The 22104-nt window shown below is 42.4% G+C and overlaps 1 protein-coding gene and 1 long non-coding RNA gene across 4 annotated transcripts in view; one reads left to right on the forward strand and one right to left on the reverse strand.

Moving 5' to 3' along the window:
• Positions 1 to 17469, forward strand: part of PHKA2 (phosphorylase kinase regulatory subunit alpha 2) — a 54701-nt gene extending 37232 nt beyond the window's left edge. Inside the window, exons 25-34 of one of the 3 annotated variants that reach the window (XM_079972467.1) lie at positions 336 to 414; positions 545 to 674; positions 1998 to 2099; positions 2212 to 2330; positions 3000 to 3029; positions 6042 to 6095; positions 9257 to 9430; positions 10857 to 10910; positions 15871 to 16071; positions 17277 to 17469. In XM_079972467.1, the coding sequence (XP_079828593.1) occupies positions 336 to 414; positions 545 to 674; positions 1998 to 2099; positions 2212 to 2330; positions 3000 to 3029; positions 6042 to 6095; positions 9257 to 9430; positions 10857 to 10910; positions 15871 to 16071; positions 17277 to 17450 (1117 nt within the window). In that variant the 3' untranslated portion in view covers positions 17451 to 17469. The remainder of the gene's footprint in view (positions 1 to 335; positions 415 to 544; positions 675 to 1997; positions 2100 to 2211; positions 2331 to 2999; positions 3030 to 6041; positions 6096 to 9256; positions 9431 to 10856; positions 10911 to 15870; positions 16072 to 17276) is intronic. The other 2 variants (XM_079972468.1, XM_079972469.1) reach the window with 2 other exon arrangements.
• A 930-nt stretch (positions 17470 to 18399) lies between these two features.
• Positions 18400 to 22036, reverse strand: LOC307214466. The gene is made up of 2 exons (XR_013838123.1): positions 21916 to 22036; positions 18400 to 21448 (listed from the first exon to the last, which is right to left on the reverse strand). It is a non-coding gene; the product is annotated as an uncharacterized lncRNA (long non-coding RNA).
• Positions 22037 to 22104: the final 68 nt, after the last annotated feature.

Here is a 22104-nt window from a genome sequence, read left to right on the forward strand (position 1 = left end):
GGCAAGGCTGGACCTGAACAATATGTTATGCAGGACCTTAGCAAGTTTGCTAGAAATCTTTAGAATGGTGCAGTGGGAATCTAAGAGTAAAGGCAATCTGGGGGAATGGGATCAGCAGCAAGGTTGTGACTAGATGCTCAAGGAATAATCCGCATGAAGAGGATCCCCATTTTTCTCCATGTGGATGTAACTGTGGAGTCACCACAACATTCTCATGTCCCACTGGGTAGTTTTCCTGGAAGAATGGCACATATACACACATAAACACCACAGAGGATTGTTGGTGGCAAATATAGCATCCTCGCAGTCTTTAATCAATGGTCCATTTTCTTTAGGCCTTTGCCACCTGAGGAACTAAGCAAACTCATATATGAAGCCAGTGGTCAAGACATCAGCATTGCGGTTCTTACTCAGGTAATGCAAAAGGAAGCCTTGAAGAAACAGCTTTGTTTCTCTCACCGTGTTGCAGTCTTCATAAACGTGACGAAGGCCTCTAAAACCAATGCTCTTTTTTTCCTTCCTCTGTCCTCCTCCCCCATAACAGGAAATCATGGTATACTTGGCTATGTATGTCCGGTCACAGCCCAGTCTATTTGCAGAGATGCTCAGGCTCCGCATTGGACTCATCATTCAAGTGATGGCCACAGAACTTGCTCGCAGCTTGAATTGTTCAGGTGAGACCAGTTTTGTTGCCACAAGCCAATAGTAGAACAGTCCATGAGTGATGCCCCACTTACAGTGGATGAATCCAAAGCAGGATGACTGTAGGTGTGATTGATACCATATTGGCCCGAATATAAGCCGCACCTGAATATTAAAATTCCACAGGCACTCACACCCGTTCCGTTTTACTGTATGTCTGTTTCAGCAGCGATATCATAAAACCCTATTTTTGTAAGGTTGCGAATTTAAGCCGCACTTTAACTTTTCACGGTTGGAATTTGGGGGGAAAGTGAGGCTTATATTCAGGCCAATATGGTATGTAGAGAGTTTGTGTGTGTGCTTCTGAAAAGGAATCGGAGGTGATGGTAGAGAGAGGGAGGATGGAATTCAATGCTGTGCAAGTGACACGTCTTCAAAATTGGCTCTGGAGGGCTAAGGGACCCTCTGGAGCAGATTTGATTCAGAGCGCTGCTGGAAGACAGTGCACAGTAGCTAGAGATGGTATTATTAATGCCATGTTCATTAATAAATGTACAAAATAGTAATAATATATAATAAGCTGCTACAGTTTTAAGATCTTCCACCAGCAGAATATCTGTAGGATTGTTTTCATAGAAATCAGGATGAATTTGCAGCATAATCTAGAGTTAAATGTTGCAATCTGATCCATGTTTACTCAGAAGTTTTCCCCAGGCAACTATGCATAGAATTGTAGCCCAAGTTACTTTGCCTTTGTTTTGTGTCTGTGAATTGGGCAGGTATCATTTTCTTAAAAAGCACCCGCAGGGATTTGCTGTTCGTTCCTGCATTCCTTCCGCATGCTCAACAAAGTCTGCTCCAGATGCCATGCGTTTTTATTCTTTAAGTATGAAAAGCCCCAGGAAAACAATCATGTTAAACTGCATTTAGCCGATTGACAGCAAGGGCTCATTGTCTGCCATCCCACTTTCAGGAGCTGGGAAAGAAGATATTTTAAGATAGACGATTATCTTCACTGTGGTTCTGTATATGAACTTGAGACCTGTGACTCAGAAGTGAGAATGCTGCAGCGATATACATAGCGGAGAAAGGGTGCTATTTATCCCCTTCGGTGTAAAACAAAGCCTTTTTGTACTAATGCAATTTATGTGGGCTTGTCAGAGGGGAGAAAGCCAGAAAAAGATCACACCAGCTACTTACCTTTCATTAAGTGATATGGGCTGAAGGCAGAGCTTGCCATTAATTTGGTAAGCTGAGAAATAATAATGGAGCTGTTCATTAAGTGATCTGTGCTATTGACAACTTGCTCTCCTGCAACAGCAACTGCATTGTCCTTATTGCTTTCCCTTATATAGGTGAAGAAGCCTCCGAAAGCTTAATGAATCTAAGCCCCTTCGATATGAAAAATCTCCTCCATCATATTCTCAGTGGGAAAGAATTTGGAGTCGAAAGGAGCAGTAATACACTTTTCTTCTAAGTGCCATTTAAAAAAATTACTCTTGTTCGTGTTTCACTTTTTGGTAACACAAAATGTTTTTTTTCTTCTTCCTTCCCCTCCCTCTCCCTAAGTGCGTCCTCTCGATTCTTCAACATCAAGCCCTGCTATATCTATCCATGAAGTGGGTCATACGGGAGCAACAAAAACGGAACGAAGTGGCATCACTAGGCTGAAGAGCGAGATGAAGCAGGTGAGCTCCTGTCTCTGCATTTCCTTCCAGGCACCTTTAGGGACTGGCTCGTGAGAGCTCATTTCTCTCTGGTGGCTACAGCAAACCACTCACTTTGATCTACCTCTTCTTAATCTGAGAGCATATCCTGCGAGGGTCCAAAGGGGCTGTGCGAGAGCTTCCACAGCCAACCCAAGATATTTCAGCCTGTCATGACTGCTAGAAAGCCGCTCCTTAATAATAATAATAATAATAATAAAGCAGGGAATAGCCAATCACCTGTTCCTGAGGGGTGTTGTGAGGATCACATGGGGAATTAGAGAACCACGTGCAGCACCTTGAGCTTGAATAAGAAAGGAAAGAGAAGGAGAAGAAAGGATGGCCTGTCACTTAATGCATTTGAGGCATTTTCAAAAGACACTTGTCAAGTCCTCTATCCTTAAAATACACATAAAGCCCAGCCCGCCCCATCTCATATTTCTTACAAATCATTTGAAAAAGGAAGGCACTAGTGGTGGTTTTATATCTTAGTTGGGAGGTAGTAGCTCACATCTTTCATCTATAGGAGACCTTAATTGACGGTATTGAGCAGCGAAAACATTTCACATTATTTTGTGTCTGCTTGTGTTGCTTGTTTGCAGCATCTGCTTTCACCATTTACAGTTTTGTTTGTTTCGTTTTTCATTCTAGAGACATTGGAGGCTAAGTAGTAGCGAACAGGTGAAATGAAAGTGACACGTGTGTGCATATCAGGTTGCTAAATTTGCATGCTGGAAGTGCATATATGCATTTTGAGACGAGTGCGCGGATAGGCGTTAGAACACATATTTAAACCATCAAGTTGAAAATGACTAATGTGTTTGTGTGAAAGATTTGTTTGCTCACTCTCTCCGTAGCATGAGTTCCAGGGTGGTTTCCAAGGTTACTAAAGCAAGACTGCTATCCTGAATCAATAATCATGTGTAGCTCCCCCCAAACCCCAGCAACACACTCCGCCCCCAGAAAGCAAAAACAAAACACTACCATAGCATCACCATCTTAACATAGCAGTGACATCCTTGGGGCCGTGTCACACTTTTTGTTTTTAAGTGCTCGCTTAGAAAGCGTAATACGCAGTGCTATTTTTCTAGAAGTGCTGGAACTCACCATGAACACCTCCCTTGTTCTCTCTCAATGGCAATGGCGCCCACTTGAAAGGTGCAGGAACTGAGTTCCAGTGAGTTCCAGCTGAAAAAAGCCTTTGTAATATGTGGTAGGGCTGTAACGTGCTTTAAAACAGTAGCATCATTCAAATGAACTTAACAGAGAGCCAGGATTCATGGCAGTTGTACTGCATGTTCACTCAGTGTCAAACTTGGGTTCAAATGTACCAAATAGCCCATAGTTACTATGTGCTTGCTGCGATTTTTGACTACTTCTGTGCTGATCTGTAAGTGTTTACAACATTGGGGGAGATTCCTAAGAGTTTATGGAGGTGTTCTAAAGATGTCCACTATGGAGTAAGGCCCATTAAACACAGTGAGATATAGGAAGACTGCCTTCTACTGAGCAAGAATATGGGTCACCCTAGTTCTCTACACTAGTGGGTATTCAAGGCTCTTTCCCAACCCTACCAGGAAATGTCAGGACTTAAACCTGAGACTGTCTGCATGTGCTCCATCACTGTGCTAGTGGCAGAGCCTAAACATGTGCAAGATCGTTCTGTAAGGCATGTTTTATTCACTTAGACATTGCCATATCTTAGATTTGCCCCAGCCAAGCCTTGAAGCATTTTATATGATTATATAGAAAGCCTGTGTGTTAAATTAACTTTGCTCTGAAACTGTTATGCCTTTGCAACTCTATACCCTCAGCTCATTGCTTTCAGGCTGCACATTATGTGTCTTTCTTTTTGTATATTCAAGTGCCCACTAGAGGTCAGCATTAATACGATGTCATAATAGATGCATTGCACTACAGAATTTCTCAGAGGGGTGTGGCTGCAAATATAGAAACACTCAAAACTCATTAAATTTGGGTATATTCATATAGATAGCTAGGCTTAGAAACCTAACAGCGAATTTATTTATGTATTGCATTGTCTCCTCTTATAAAGAGGTAGTGAATGGTCCAGAATCCCAGAATAATCTAAATTATATTTGAGTGTTTTAATCACATAAGGGATTGAATACCAACATGGATTCTTGTTAAGCTGTATAAGGCTACGCACCAACCTAGAAGTACCCAACAGCCCTTCATCCTGGCATTTCTCTAAACCCAAATGACTTGTGTCTCTGGATATTTTTAAGGGCTTAGCCTTGCAACAAATCCTCCATTGTCTTCTTCATAGGGCAGGCAGCTGAGCTATAGATTAAGCGGTGGCTATTTATTTGATTTGGTTCTTGTCTTTCCTCCAGGGGACTCAGAGCAGTGTTTTAGTGTCACAATACCCCGTGAGCCACATTAAGTGAAAGGTCATCTGGTGGCCTTTGTAGCTCAGTGGGGATTTGAACGGGGGCTTCCCCCCACATCAAAGCTCGGCATTTTGGCCACTGCACTATTCAGGTGTTGCTGCAGTTGCACTCAGCATCCTGGCAAAGTGGACATAGGCCACAAAGGTAGAGAGGACATACTTATTTTAACTAAGCCTTGTTCTGGAAATTGCCACTGTCTGTGGCTGTTTGAAATGCATGCTGAAAAGCATTTGCTGAATTCTGGAGAAGGGCAGGGGACAAGAGGGCACCTCCTGGGTTTTCCAACTCATGGCTACCAAAATGGAGACTGTAAAATGAAGCATGGTGTACACATGATCTTGTAAATGCCACCTTGATAGATGGAGTCATTTTGTGCCCTGTTCTGTTAAGTGTGGATCTTTACATAGCCAAAATGATACCATCCAAACACAAGAGGGAGGAATCAGCAGGCTTTGGGAAAACACAAAGGTTTATGGAAAAAATCTTAAGTGCGTGGGGGAGCCATCTCAACAGTTGTGAGCATGCTATGTGGGCACAGACTATTGACTCTGTGTGTGCGTGTGTGCATACGTTAAATAGAAAATAGACGAGGAATGGAATGGAGTATCGTGGGAAAAGGCATAGCTGTCTGGCTGGAACCCTGAACAGGAGCACACCATCATAGTTTCAGAGTTCTATCTGATTTAATACTCAAAAGCTAGAATATATTCTCCTGCTTTTTTGACCATTTGGTCAGTTTCAAAGCTAAACCAAGACATCATGATTAAAGCTAAAAGAAAAGCAGTTCAGAAACATTGTTCTTGATACTGGGATGGTGTATTGGTTGTTTTGCTTTCCATTGCTTAGTTTGTTTGGCATCTTGCTTGCATGCAGCTGCATGGAATGGGGCTGATGCAATGGCGCTCATTGCATAGGAAATGTAATCTTAACAATAGCTCAAACATGCTTCATGTGTTTGAAAAGCTCCTCTTACTTCATTGTTGCTGCTATCTGAAGGTCAGCACTTCAAATAACAACACTGGGTGCAAAATCTGACACTTCCCCAAACTACTGTCTAGATGGTTTCTTATTTAGGCACAGATTGGGGACTGGTGCAAATTATCCTTGTTTTCTTTGATGCCAGAAAAGTTACAGCAATGACCTTCATTGCAGATTTCAACACATGAGAGCATGGGGACATTTGTAGCTTGCTGCACATACCTATATCATTTCGTTTGTTTTCCACGTGGTGTTGTTTTTACTCATTCCCCCCCCCCTTTCTTTTTCATTTATTTTATAGTTCTTCTATGGGGGCCATTCCACATCCAGCAGCATGCATTCTTCCAGGTCCATGGTAATCTATCATTCAGTAACTTAAAATCACTTCCTCTTTGTAGGGACAGAAACATGTCTAAGTTTACTTCGCTTTTGTCTCTCATTTATTACAGAACTTGGTTTTTTCAGTTGTCTTTTACAATATAAGACATACAAAAATTTATAAATATGTATTTTATATTTAAAATTGTGGCTTTGTGTATGTGTGTATACATATATATACAGTGGTACCTCTAGTTGCAGACGGGATCCGTTCCAGAGCTCCAGTCAGATCCTGAGGTTTCTGCAACTGGAGGGACCACTTCTGCGCATACGCATGCAGTGAAACACTTCCAGGTTTGCCGCTTTCGCAACCTGAAGTTTACGTTACCCTCAGGTAACGTAAGCCAAGGTGCTACTGTACATATATATGTACATATATGCATACATACACACACAAACCACAAACATTGCCTTATTAAAAGACTATGGGTTGTATCCAACGTCATTGCTTAGGTGATGGCAATGCTTCTGTCAGCAGAACAGGAAAGCAAGCCATTTTCAGCAATTTCCCTGTCAGCTTACTGTCAGCTGAAAGACACTGTTGGATACAACCCTATAGAATTATTCCATGTCCTTACATTGTCAGTATATTCATTTGTTTGTAGCTTTGTGTCCAGTGTGTTGATAAACCTATGAATGAAATGTCCAATTAAAGCAATTAAATGTAGATGTTGCAAAAGGGAAATGTAACTGTGAATCCCATACTGAGCATAAGAAAAGTCCTGATGGATCCAGTCAGGAGGCTGGCTAGTCTAGCATCTTGTTTTGAGTGAGTGGCCAGCTGCATCTGGGAAGCCCACATTAGAGTATGAAGGCACCAGCTCTTCCTTGCCATGTGCCTCTCAGCAACTGGTATTCAGAGGTGTTCTTCGTCCTGAACCTGGTGTTTACCATTTAACCATCAAGGCAAATACCCATTGATGGAACTGTCGTCCAGGCATTTTGTTGATCCGTGATTAAAAAGCTATCCAAGTCTATGGTCATTCACCGCCACATTCCATATCATCAGATTCCATATGGTTAATTGTGTGCTGTGCAAAGAAATACCTTATTGGGTCTGTTCTGCATCTTCCATCCATTAATTTTACCGGGTAATCCTGAGTTCTGATATTACGGGAAAGGAAGACATTTTTTCTCTATTTTTCCACAACACTCCTTCCACACCCAAAAGTGACTTGACAGGACACATTTTCAGGCAGGAACCAATCTCAGGAAAAGCCTGAGGGGTGTCTTTGGAAGACTAAAGGGCTGAAAAAAATGTATAGGCCAACACACCTAGTACTGAAGGAGACAAGAGTAGCTACTAAGACGCAGCCAGTAACAACAGTGGCTTACGGCAATCCAGTTGAGGAGCAGAGATGCCTGAAGGTGAGGAGTCAGTTTAGACTCCCATCACCAAGCAATACAGGTTCTGCTTTATCATTTGGTGGTTGAAACCTGCCAGTACCTTTTTAAGCTATCTGAAGCCTACCCCAACAAATCTATTTTTAGTTACAAAGCCTTGAAGAGAAATTGATAACACATTTTTAGGATTTGTAAGGGCTAGGGGAAGCCGCTTAAGAATGTGCTCTGGTCCATTTATTTTGACACTGTAACACTCCTGCTTCCCCCTGTTAAATGGCTGTGTGAAGAACTATGCTACTTTATACACTTTGCAGTTTATACACTATGGTGCTTTATACACTTTGCAGGCTAGCTGTTGGGACCCACAAGTCATTTGCAGTGATTTATTAGCGGAAGGGATCTTATCGTTGTGGGCACAGGTGACAAAACCACCACAGTACAGATACACTAATTGCCCAAGCATTGACATTTCCACTGAACCATGGTGTGATTAATGTCAGCTCTGCTGAATGGGTTACTCATTCAATATCCACAACCTCTGCATTGCAAATGAACATTAATATAGCAAAGGGGGAAATTTTTTTAACATACATTTAATGGAAATAGACCAATAAAACGGTTTTAAAGCATTATACACAAACACACACATCTGACTTTCCTGCTGGATATCTATCACATGGTGTTTATAGATTTCAAATTGGCTGGCCTTTGAAAAGTATCTGGGGAGAAAGCGAGATGTACCAATGCAATGAAATCGTCACTAAGTACCATATTTTTCGCTCTATAAGATGCACCAGACCATAAGACACACCTAGTTTTTGGAAGAAGAAAACAAGAAAAAAAATATTCTGAATCCCAGAAGCCACGACAGCAAGCAGGATTGCTGCGCAGCACAGCGCAGCAATTCCGCTGGCTGTCCTGGCTTCTTGCTTGGCCACACGCAGCCTCTCCCAGGCAAGGGGAGCCTTCATCCCCTGCCCAGGAGAAGCTGCGCGCACCTAAGGCTCCCCCAAGAGCCGCACTCCCTTTAAAGAGCGCACGGAGTGTGTGTGCGGCTCTTGGAGGCTTTTCCCCAAGGAGGGAGAAGGGCACACACACTCCACGCGGCTCTTTAAAGGGAGCGCTGAGCAGAGCCTCCCGCCTGCATTCGCTCCATAAGACGCACACACATTTGCCCCTTACTTTTTAGGAGGGGGAAAGTGCGTCTTATAGAGCGAAAAATATGGTATTCTGGTTGAGAATAGCTATGTAAGCTACATTTCACAAATGACTGTCACAATTATCCACGTTGGATTCATGGCTTCTACTTGTGTAGAAGAGACTTTTTCAGCTGGTGTAGCTTGTGAGAAAACTGCAGGCATCTCAATTGCCTCTACTATGCAAGGTTAAGGAGCTCCATCACCTTTGCTCACTGGGACCCCCTAAGGCAGAAAGAACCCCATTAAGACATTTATGACATCTCTGGAATAAAGAATTTTGGAAGTTGTGCAAATGAACTAGCCTCTCATCTTGAATACACTAGGCAGTAAGATCCATTGAATAAAGTTTGATTTGTCTTCCTTCTGATAGAACATATACAGGGTTGTGCTGCTTCTGTTGGAAAACAATCTGCTCTCTTATTGTAGGGATTGGATACCCACACCAATATATATAATGAGATTGTTGTGTATAATAAGCAGTAACCTGTTGAAGGACAGGTGGGCAGCTTGCAACCCTTTACCTTAATCAGTCTTTCTCCGGTGGGGATTGAAATGGAGCTTCTGACATTTTTGGTGAAATTTGTCCTTTTTTCAGAGATGCAGTAGCCCATCGTCCCCTACTAGTACATCATCCTTGACAGGGTCTGGTGGGCACTGTATCAGTTGGGGTGACCGACAAGGGCAGTGGCTTCGCAGAAGGAGGCTGGATGGTGCCATTAACAGAGTCCCCGTGGGTTTCTATCCTAAAGTGTGGAAGATCCTTCAAAAGGTACATTTGGAAGCAACAGAAGGGGGCGGGAAATGCCATGCGTTGTCTGATTAGGTTAACTTTTAGAGTACACTCTGTTGCTTTGGATTATGTCTAGAAACAGTTATTGAATTTCTAGCGCATAGGTGTTCCGTTCAAATATTCTGAAATAACAGTGAGTGGTAGACTAACACACTTGTTCCTATAGTGCAAGGATTTCCATCCTCATATGCACCCTGCATTCTCCCCAGATCTGCTCCTGGGCATTGGGAGAAGGGATTTATGAGGTTCATGGGGGAAAGAAGGGGAGGGGGGTGAGACCCATTTTGTAGCTAAAAAATCCTCCCAGAACTCACAGAACAAAATTGCCCAACATGTTTCTCCAGAGCTAAAGTAGTCAGGGGTGACTTACTGAAAGGAGAGCATGGTGGGAAGACTGTCCAATATAAAAAGTAAGAATATGACTAAAAGCAGAATTAAAACTCTAAAAGCAGCAGAATACAATAATGCTATTAAAGAGAGCACTAGTAATACCCAAAACTCAATGAGTATTACTCATTGACTGAAAAGACTCCATAGCAGTGACTATGAGCAGGGCTGACGTGTCTTACAATTCAAAGCTTGCCCAAAAAGAAACTTTAACTTTTTCAGGAATGGCACCATAGTGTACCAAAGGAAATGACATGAATCATTTTCTGCCTAGAAATTAAACTCCCCAGGCTCAATTCAATATAAAATTGCTTTGATTATTTAATAGAATCAACTGAATCTACTATTCTATGCTTACAATTTGAACCATAAAAGACAATATGCTGCCTCATTTCCCCTTAGAAGCAACAATTCCATCTAGATCCCTCTGTTGTTTGTTGCTTGTTACTCTCACCAAATGTCCACTTTTTATCACCCTTTGGTTACAAATTTGATGGGGCCACTAAGGAGCAGATAAACTTTGTTTCCAAAGCAAAAATGTGGCTAGTTAAGGGGTTTATTAGCCTTCTGTGTCACACGTCACACGTGAAGCTCTGCGTGTCCTTGAGTCATTGCACCAGAATAAGCATAATTACATTTCTGAATCCATACCTCTGAATTTCCTGCAAGTGTTCCACATTCATGACTAATTTGCAGCCAGTTTTATCCTGTATTTTGATCTCACACAAGTAATTCCGTGCTGGTGAAGGACGTTTTTTGGAGAGTAGCATAATTAGACCATCATCTGTTCTTACTATAGAATGATAACCTTTTCTTTGGCAGAGGTACTGAAATAATTTTACAGTTGCTGGTTTGTTTATTTTTAAAACCTGCCATATATCATAAAAACAATTCCCGGAAGAACTTGTTTAAAAGCCAACCACCTTCCAACAAATCCACATAATTTCCTTAAATGTTGGTTCATTTAATTCTTACTATTTACCATGTTTTAATATTGAAATGTTCATATACATTGCAGTGTCACGGTCTCTCCATTGATGGCTATGTCCTTCCTTCTTCAACGACAAGAGAGGTAAGACTTGAAGAAGCTCTTAAGTTTTAACATAATTCCTTAGTACAAAGAGTTGCAGCTTAGTTCAATATAAGGTTAAATATTGTACGTATGTTGGGACGCAGGTGGCGCTGTGGGTTAAAGCCTCAGCGCCTAGGACTTGCCGATCGAAAGGTCGGCGGTTCAAATCCCTGCGGCGGGGTGCGCTCCCACTGCTCGGTCCCAGCGCCTGCCAACCTAGCAGTTCGAAAGCACCTCCGGGTGCAAGTAGATAAATAGGGACCGCTTACCAGCGGGAAGGTAAACGGCGTTTCCGTGTGCGGCTCTGGCTCTGGCTCTGGCTCTGGCCCTGGCCAGAGCAGCGATGTCACGCTGGCCACGTGACCCGGAAGTGTCTCCGGACAGCGCTGGCCCCTGGCCTCTTAAGTGAGATGGGCGCACAACCCCAGAGTCTGTCAAGACTGGCCCGTACGGGCAGGGGTACCTTTACCTTTACCTTTATTGTACGTATGCTCAGCCATGTCTATTCTATATTAGCCTGTTGTGCAACATTGCAAATAAAATGCTCCTGAGTGCAAATAATTAACTCACAGTAGAGATTGATGACTGGGGGTGCGGTGGTAAGATTGGGGGGGGGGAGAGGTTTTTTAAAATGCCCACATTATTTTTCTTTTAAAAAACTGTGTGTGTGTAAAAACGGGGCGCATTTTCTTCCCCAAATTTTACACTTTTTCCCAGGCTTTCACATCTCTACCTTAAAGCCAGCCATCATGTTTTTCTTGTATTAGGAGAACAGGTCAGAAATGTATACGGTTCCAGGTATGCTTGAACTATAATGCCACTTCTTTGAAGACATTAACATTTGGAATCGTTCCTGTCTATGTTGCCCAGAATGAGATACACTGGAAGGAAGCTGTTGGGGCAAGAGGAAGAGGGCATATCTGAGCCATTATAATCCATGTTGTCATTGACTTTAACCATGGATGGACTAAATGTAGATTTAATGAGACGGAGCCTTTTTATTTGGGCTAATTTTAGAAAATGCAAGCCTTTTATAGAGTCACATAACACTCTTCTTTGGGCAGAAAATAATGATGTGTTATGAATAAAAAATATCTTACAATCCTATTCTAATCCTGCATGTTTACTTTGAAATTCTTACTCCCACATACGTATGCCTAAGGTTGCAGCCTTCGTTTGCACATCGTGACCAAACATATTTCTTTTCTTAATTAGCTTCCTAGGGGTTTGCAGCTCACATTACAGAACATTCTGCATTTCATCTTGCCTTGCAAGGTGAAAAATAATAATCTTGCTTTGAATCCAGCTAATACCCATTGATTTTGAAGAGCTTTTATTGCCTACTTTGGGTTCCAGGGTCGTTGTCTTGCAGGCCTTTACCATTCCTGAAGAACAATTGGTCTTCAGAGTTCAATATGAGGGATCATCGCTGCAAATGTTCATCTTCTCAAATGTTGACTAATTTATCATGGAGGATATACAATGCTGCATAGAACAGCTTTTGATATTCTTGAAGCACCCACTCTCACAAGGGAAGGGGAAGCAATCTCCACCAATTTCCCCTGCATTCTTCACCAAGGCAGACTCCAGAAAAGCACGGAAGGGGTTGCAATTTGTAAAAGGGAACTGATGGAAGCAGTGCCTTTTTAAACATTAATGACAGTTACAGTAGGATTTCTTACATGCGGGTATTTAGAACAAAAACTAACGCTGGGTCCTTGTTCAAAGCGACAGCTCGTTTTTTGTGTGGCATAGTATCAAATAGCCCTTTTGGCACTGGTTCCCTCTATGTGCTGTTTCCAGAGTACAATGGAAAGGGGCTGGTGGGGGGGAGGAATCTATTATTAGCAATAGGCACCGAGTGCGTTATCAGCTCTGTACTTGCCAAGTGCTCATAATTACTGCTTAATGGGGCATTCTAATTTTAGAGGCAAGGTCTATTTTTCCAGTTTTTGTTGCATGGAAGATGGAAATGGGGTTATTGGCTTCCAGAGCATTAGAACCACCTGGCTGTTCAGGGGATTTTATTTTTTTAATGGAAACAAACCAGTGGTGCCAGGGCAGTGGTTATTTCTGTGATTGGTGCATCCTCTCGATCACTGACAGGATAAGCTTTCAACTGACACCAAGGAGACAAGAGCCTTCAGGCCATCCTGTCCTGTTGAAAATTCATTTAGTGAATTCTCCTATGCTAGACTTAAATTCTGCATTTGTAATTTTCCAGACAGTGACAACTTACTCTGAGGTCCTTTCAGTAAATGCTTTGAATTAGCTTTTGGATTTGTTTTTGAGGCCTCCTTTGCAAACTTGAGTTCATCAGAGTTAAACTTTGTGTTTCCTAGAAGGATCTGTTTAGGGTCAGGCAGATGGAGGACAACTTTGGAAGCTTCCATTGGTAGCAGCCGTTTTGGAAGAATAATCTCTGGCTGTAATTTAATTTAGGTAAAGGTAAAGGTACCCCTGCCCGTACGGGCCAGTCTTGACAGACTCTGGGGTTGTGCGCCCATCTCACTTAAGAGGCCAGGGGCCAGCGCTGTCCGGAGACACTTCCGGGTCACGTGGCCAGCGTGACATCGCTGCTCTGGCCAGAGCCAGAGCCAGAGCCGCACACGGAAACGCCGTTTACCTTCCCGCTAGTAAGCGGTCCCTATTTATCTACTTGCACCCGGAGGTGCTTTCGAACTGCTAGGTTGGCAGGCGCTGGGACCGAGCAGCGGGAGCGCACCCCGCCGCAGGGATTCGAACCACCGACCTTTCGATCGGCAAGCCCTAGGCGCTGAGGCTTTAACCCACAGCGCCACCTGCGTCCCTGTAATTTAATTTAGCTATGCCCAATAATATGGTATCTTATGTTGGTACTATCCTCAGTGCAGCTGAGGATAGATCCAGGGTTACAATGTAATCTGGTTAACATTTCCTGTGTAGGTGCCAAGTATTTTCATCTTATTATTTAGTGGAATCCAGTTTTAAGGTAAGTTTTCCCCTTACCTTACTCAGAAGATAATTATCTCCACAAGTCCTTCACTTCCTCCAAGGACCAAGGAAGCTACAAGTTTTGTTGGCAATCCTCAAAAGTTACAGGAAAGGACACATCTTTCAGTACTCATTCTTCTTACTGAAAGCAAAGTCTTGTACATCATCCTGAGAAGCTCACAAACCTATGAAGACAAGAGTTGTCTCATTGCTGTTGTGTTGGCAGCTCACAAGTATCAGTCATAGACTGTTGGTTGCTGCTAGAGTTTGTCTTCATGACACTGGGCTTAGAAAAGCACTCTGGTGGTTTACTCTCATGAGAAGACTCTCCCACATATTCCCATAAATGTCTGAGTAAGTTGTTATGCTTGTGAAATTGTTTGTAGGACTGTCTCATGATATGTTTTGGAGTTGTATCACAGAAACTCCCATATCACAAACATAATGTGAGAAGAGGACTTAAATCATACTGAAAATTGTTCTTAAGTGTGAGCTGATTACTGTAATTGGTGGCATTGACTGGAAATTCCTGGATTTATTTATTGGTTGCCTTGAGCCAACAAAAATCAGGTTTTTTTGTTCTTACTTACAGTATCTAATTCTTTGCCCTGTCTATTTTATCCTCACAAGAACCCTGTAAAGGAAGTTAGGGTGTGAGTGTATGACTGACCCATGGTCACCCAGTGAGCATCATGGCTGGGGATTTGTACTCTAGTGTCCAAGTTTCCAGCACCCAAACACTAGACTGAAAGTTCAGTGTACACACGTTTTGACTAACCTCCTCCACTCCAATCATCCTCTTGAGAGGGCACCAGCTAGGAGTGAGAATGTGCCCTGGCATCTTTTCTGTCTGTGTAATGTAATTTATGGGGAGATGATAAATTATCTTCACTATCAAGAGAGATTTATAAAAACTCGAATCCTTTTAACAGGCCTGTCAGAACTTGGCAACATCCAATTTTGTTGCTTAACAGGAATCAAAAGTAATAAGCGCCAGATCTCCTGAGGCTAAGTGATTCCATGTGACATCTGAGCATTTTTGCCAGTGCAAATTAGGTTGCTCGGCTTGTGCTTGCAATAACGAGGTGGTTCTTTGGGGAGCATCGCATCTCCCACATCACTGGTAGCAAGCGGCTTAAAAAAAAATAAAATTCTCTGTAGTATTATGTTTTGATGTAGTGTTACGATTCCTACCTCCAGCATAAGGCCAGCAACTGATTGTAATCATAAGGCCAGCAAAGCCATTTCAGAACTATTCTTAAATATTTGTGTTTTCCCACGTCTATATTATCTGCAGCTCGCCTACCTGCCCACTTACACCTGGTGTTACTGTGTACATCTTTCCCACACTGTTGTGGTAATTTGAGACAGCTATGCTGAACCATTCCAGTGTAGTCAGCAGCTGCAAAACAGTCTTCCTGTGGGCCTTCTCACCTTACCCTGGGACTGCAGGAAGGTTCTGTGCCTCGTTGGGTCCCTGCATGCAAGCATAGCCTAGAGTGGCCTTGAACCTACGAAAGCCTGTCAAAAGTCAGGAGAGGGCAGTAACGTTTCCCCTTGAGAATGTGGTTGCATCCAAGCCTCCAATTGTACCTGCATCTGCACTCCATGAATCGCCATATCCTCTTAGAACACCTTTTCTGACAACAGATGCATATAACTTCCTCTAACAGCTGGACAAAAGCCACGTACCTCACTGAAAGGCACCCTTAGCTTGCTGCCTGCGTGGAGTGTGGGTTTAAGGTGCTGTGGGTGGATAAACTACAATACCTAAAAGCTTGGACGCTTCATCAGGATGTACATAGGAGACGGTGACATCTGTCAACTGCTTTGTTTTTACAGAAGTCTCCTGCACCACAGCTGTTTGTTTAATAGCTTGGATTGCAAGAGGTCTCACTGCCTTCAAAAAGTTTAAAGTTATGTGCCCAACTTGGAATACAGTACCCCTTATGCTTCTTTGTTTTTGTTTCCCTTTTTTCTCTTCAAGATGACAGCTTGTGAGATCAAGTTCGCTGTCCACGTGGAGTCGGTGCTGAACCATGTACCCCAGCCTGAATATAGGCAACTGCTGGTGGAGGCCATTCTTGTACTTACCCTGTTATCTGAAATAGAGGTGAACAGCATTGGAGGCATCATTCATGTGGACCGGATAGTGCACATAGCAAATGACCTCTTTCTTCAGGAACAGGTATGCATGGCGGATTTTCTTCTAAAAAGGCAAGCAACAAATCCTCAACACAGTTCCAAGTGACTGTGAAGAGTTGGAAACATATGCAATAGCAGGCAGGTGGCTGGAGGGCCAAGCAGTGTTAGAAACTGAGATATGAAAACTAGGAACTAAATGGCACCTTAAACCTAGGTTATGGGCACAACAACAGAAGGTCTAGGCATGCTTTTTTTTAATAACAAGAATACAAAGCTGAAAATGGATGAACTGCAGCTAAAATATTATGTTCATTTTTCACATGGTCTAGTAGTCCTTCCCCTACTCACCCCTCTAATATTCTTAAGAGGGTCTTTTCTCCAGTCTTCAGAGAGTAGCTGGAAGTGGGGAGGCAGAAAAAGGTCCTCTTTTCCTTCCATTCTGCAGTTTTAATCTGAAATCTTAGGTGCAGTACTGCGCCCTGAGCTCTGAAACTGCTGGCACTAATGAATTTCCCTATTGCAAAATGCACCTAGAATGATGGGGGTTTCGAACACTGGGGCCAAGCAAGAATGTGCCCAGTAGAAGAGGGGTAGCCAATGTGGAGCCTTTGCCAGGTGGGGGAGGGGGCTAGGACTGCAATTTCCATATTGCCTGATCATTGGCCCCACTAGCTACTGTAGATAGGAGTAATAGCCGCAACATCTGGAGGGTACAACACTGGGTATCCTTGCAGTAGAAAGTCACGTACCATTTCACTGGTATGGAGCAGCAATCAGTTGTTGTTGTTGTGTATACCCCACGTTTTTCCCTGACGAGCACTCAAGGCAGCTTGCACAAATTAAAACAACACAGATAAAACACATAAAAGATAATAATTTAAACAACAAACTCTAATAGAATTTAAGCAATGTAAAAATAACAATTAAAATACAGTTCAGACAAAAGAGCAGCAGAAAGTCAATGTTAAGTACTAGGAATAAAAAGTAGGAGCAGGGTTCCCTCCATTAGCACTATGCAAGCACATAGAATGATAGAATTGGAAGGGATCCCATAGGGAATGTTTGTCTGGATAGTCACCCAGCTGATATTAGCAGCCCAAAGCTGCCTGCTTGCAGGTGCTGACTGAGAAACTCCCTGCTCCACCACTGTCTCAGGCCTACTTAAAAATAAGTAGAGAACCCCACCCCACCCCTATTTGCACTATACAAGTTTAAACATTTGCTTCCCCCCATCCTCATATTTTCCAGAAATCTCTTGGAGCAACTGATGTCATGTTGGAACAAGACGTAGCCACGGGGATCTGCTGCTTCTTCTACGACAGTGCCCCAAGTGGTGCTTATGGGACAATGACTTATCTGACAAAAGCAGTAACGAGCTACCTTCAGGAATTTCTTCCAAGCACAGGCTGCCTGATGCAATAAATGGTTTAAAACACCAGGATCAGTCTTAAAAACCTTCTTCTCCACCCTCTCTCCCTTGAACCTCTCCCTTAGTGACCCAATTGCTCACTTCACTCTGCCTCAAGACTTCGTGCATCATTTAGCCATTTAGAAAGGACACTGCCGTAGGCATTTGGGTGAGCATCACTACTGTATGGTAATCTGCATTTGCTCAGACGTGGGTCCATGAAATTAAATAACATGTGTCAGGGGCTCAGGAGCAGAGGCACAGGGAAGAGGCACAGCGTCAGAAGAGTCCAGAAGGGGGGATGCCCCAGCGGGCAGGAGGACCCAGAGGAGGAGAAAGCAGCGGAAAAGGTGGAGCAGGGCTAGGATCTTAAACTGGTGTCAGAGGGGAGGAGATTCAGACGGGACTTCGCCGGTCTAGGGTTTAAGACGTAGAGCTGCGCGCTGCGGCTTTGAAATGGAAACTGAACCTCAATAAAGACTTTTGTACATAACGACAGCCTCGCGTTGGTCCTCTGTGAGCTGGGACCTAGGGGCAGCTCTGACAACATGTATCAGTGCGAAATTGACTATAAACTTTTGTACATCCTTAAATGCCAGAGACGAAAGAACTTCTTTAACACAAACACTCAGATATATTCTGTTCACATTTCACACCATGCATATGAGATCAACACATTTTGTAATAGGTTGAATAGGATTATTCTCTTGCACCAAGAATAGGGAACCTGTGGTCCTCCAGATGTTGGACTGTACTTCCTATCATCTCCGACCACTGGCTATAGGAGCTGGGGAGTCCAGCAAACATCTGTATGTCCACAGGTTCCCCATCCCTGTCCTACACAGAGGACCAGAGGTACTATAGCAAAACAAATGGGATATCTCAACTACTGCAGTTTTAACGAAATCTGTCATAGAGAAGGTGGCTACCAACTTAGAAACAAGAAGGTGAGGAAACAAAAACTAAGGTTTCTTTTGAAATCTCTAAAGCAATAAAATCCAGAAGTCACACACTGTGGGAGGAAAATCCATACATCAGCCTAGAAAAGGTAAATATAAACATTTTAAGTACATATCTAATGACTTTGTTGTTTTTTTCACTATAATGCATTGTCAGTGGCTAATCACAGTAAGAGGTGTACAGAGGGTGAAAACTTACATATAAGATTGTCTGACTTGAAGAGCTACATTCTACTTTCATGTTGCACTGTCTAGAGATTTTGTAAATGTGTGAAGTAATCCCAGTGTCAGAATGCAGGTTGAAGTTTGCATGTTTAAATGTTGCCTGCAGGCAAATTCTCAGCCTCTTCAAAGGTAGCACATCTGCTATAAGGTGCATGTGAAATTGGGCAGCAATTGTTTCTCTCTAACTTCTTGCCAAGGTGGTTCATATTTAATAGCTCTCACTTCTTCCTGAATCTCTGTTGCTATCATTTTAATTATTGCAAACAACATGGCTGTGTGAGACTGCTGCCACAGCCTACTTAGCAATGTCTACCTGGCAGTAGAGAAAAATTTCCCAAGTGCTAAACTTGCCTCCAGTGGTTTCTAGGGACAAACTGTTTTGAAATTGGGTCTTTAGCCAATGTCCATGCACAAGGAGAGTGGACTTCTATTCATGGAATGGGACTCCACCTTACTCTCCTCTTCTTCCAGCTCCTTCCCCCCATTTTTTTATTTTTTTTGCTCCAGGGGGTTAGGAGATTCTCTGGAGAATATTTTGGAGCTGGGGGGCTGAGGGGGGGAAGAGGGATGAGGAAGGTGAAGTCCTAATCTTCAGAAAGAAGGCCACTCAACACTTGTTTCCACTGATAGTAATCTTTCGGTTTTAAGCTTATATTGCTTCATAGTGCTTTTAACATATTTTATGTAGTAATAAGTGCTGACTATGAAGTTTGGCGCATGCTAAGTTCCTAATCAAAAGTGACTGTTAAGAATAGTGCCCTTGGCTAAAGTACTAACACAAAAATGTTTTGGTTTTTTTTAATTGTTCTATTAAGATTGACTTCCGATAGCAGCTCCCTGAAAATAGTTATCACTGGAACATGAAGCTGTAACAAGCGTATCCCAATAGGAATCGCTCCCTGGGCGACTGTAAGATTAAGAGTGATGCTTTTTCTTCCTTCCTGCATAGCACTTGCATGTAGGTGCTGACTTCAGGGTCAAATACATTGCAGACTAGAGTGATAGGACACATGGGGCTTTGTAAGTAAGTCTTTATATAGGTTATACTTTATAAAATTATATACAACTCAAGTTATGATGTGATAATTCAGACAACATATAACCAGAGGAAACTAAAACAGTTTTTCCTGTTTCCTCGTCCTGCCATAGAGGATGCAATCCAAGAGAAGAGAATGCTTAAACCTCACACCTCTGGCATCTACAAAAAACCAGAAGGGGCTCCAGCTGTTTTTCCCCCTGCAGGGAAAAAGGCAAGGATAAATTTCTTTCTACAGAACTCTGGGACCTGACCAACTCAGCAAGATGTAAAGCTGTTTTCATATCACAAATGTCAAAAAATTAATATTTTCATCTTTGAACTACTTTAGAGCTTCCAAATAAGCCACCTTCAAGGATAGCAAAGAGAAATAGCAAGTTTCCAGAGGAGTAGCAGCGTTAGTTTCTCCTACAGCCAAAACTTAAAGACTTTGGCACCATAGAGTCTTAACTAATGTCGTACGGCACCTGACGAAATGGGCTTGAGTCCAGAAAAAAGCTTATACCACAATAAATTCACAGCAAGGTTTTCCACACAAAATGTTGCCAGTTAGGCTAGTACTCTGTATTTTTAGTCTGTTTGCGGCAACTGACTCCTCAGCTTGTCAGACACCTGCATGGCCTCAAAAACGAGTGGCGATGTTCAGTGTTGAATGCCTACCTTGGAGAGTCATTTAGAGAGCAGAGCTTTCAGGCACATTAAGCATCTTAGAAATAGAGCGCCTGTGCGAATGAAAATAGAACCAACCAAGATTTACAAGCTCACTTTGTCAAGCAAAGCGGCTGTGTTGCTAGGAAGGAACCACCTACGCTGCTCTTTTGACAAGCCAGACATGTCTAGAAAAGGAAAATTGGTTCGGTTCTAACCAGGATAATAAAATCTTACAAGCCAAGTACTGTCACTCATCCTAGCTTTTAAATATAATTTCCATATTATAGATCTGGAATTAGTACTGAGATACTTGTGTGGCAATGGATAAATGCAACACTGACACACAACCCCTTTTTTATTCTATGTGCATTTTAGAAGCGTTTCTTAAGCTTTTAAATGCTGAATAAATTTGGAAAATATGACTGGGATCTCTCCCACTCACCCCCGCCCCCAAAACATTGTGGTTGCAAAAGGGATGGATATGCCCAGTGGGGTTTTTTATCTATAATTTTAAATGGCACACATACTCCTTTGTTGTATCATAAAGGAGTTTTGAAATTCAGCTCCGTTTCAGAAGTCTTTACCATATGGTTCTTCTTGGTAGGGAGATTCATAGACACAGTGCTCTCTTTTGTGTGTGAAACTCATGACAGTTACTTGTAATTTTCCATTTCTGGCAAAAGGTAGTTTAGACTGTAATCCTAAACACAGTTACTAGGAAGTAAGTCTCTTGGAACACAGGGGAATTTACTTCCAAGTGAACCTGCACAATATTGCACTGTTAGTAACCTTAACAGGATATGTTCTTAATTTGATGGTACAGGTCCTTGTTCCTAGCCCTGTTGGAAAATAAGAAAGCCATTCCCATCGGCTGTTTGGTGACATGAAGGGCATAGTGGGTATCTGTGCCTCTGCCCATCCTGAGTAACTAACAGGAATGATTCCAGTTTTCTGATGCTGTCCAATCAAGAGAGAACCACACACCTTGGTAAATATTTGTGCAGACAGCTATTAAAGCAGGTACAGGTAGTTGGAAGACTGTTGCTTCACAGACTATGTGACTTAGTTAGGTATCACCCAATATTTATATTAACCAGCAACTTTTAATCATCCTTGACCTGTTCACTAGGAAGGATAGAACCTGGCAGGAAATACCGTAACTTCCAAGTAAGCCAGCAATCTGCTAATATTTTACCTAGCTATGAAAAACAACAAGTTCTGGGGAGTTGAACATGTTGCAGTGCTTGTTTTTGTCACTGGGTAGATACCCTAGACCTCTGGAATGTGTTATTTTATGTTTTGGGTAAGAAAATTAGAGGAGTAGATTGCTTTACAGAGGAAGAGAGAAAATTGGGACTTGGAAAGGCCATATTAGGAAGAGGCATAAAATACTGTCTTACTCAACTAAATGTGGGCAGGGTATCCATTCATAAATTGCCTACTGCAACACAGACCACAAGCACAATCAGAGCACAGATTCCTGCATTTATGGTTTCAGGTATGTGTTGTTTTGACAGTTTTATTTTTATTTTGTGGGGATCATAATATTTAAAAATATTGTTAAAGGTTTTGCCCATTGCCCTGAATTTCTTGTAAAAAAAATTGAACTGATCTAAAGGTTGATCTGCAAGATCCTATATGATTCTGTGAGTTTGCAGGGCTTTTACTTAATTGCTCTCTGTACAGTCACACACTGGGAACTGTGCATGCTTCAGTCCCTGTCTGGAACTGTAATGAAGCCACAGACAAGAACCACGAGCTATGACATCAATGGATTTGGCTTATATATTTATGTAC

Source organism: Podarcis cretensis (assembly GCF_951804945.1).
Source record: "Podarcis cretensis genome assembly, chromosome: 4".
Lineage (NCBI taxonomy): Eukaryota > Metazoa > Chordata > Lepidosauria > Squamata > Lacertidae > Podarcis > Podarcis cretensis.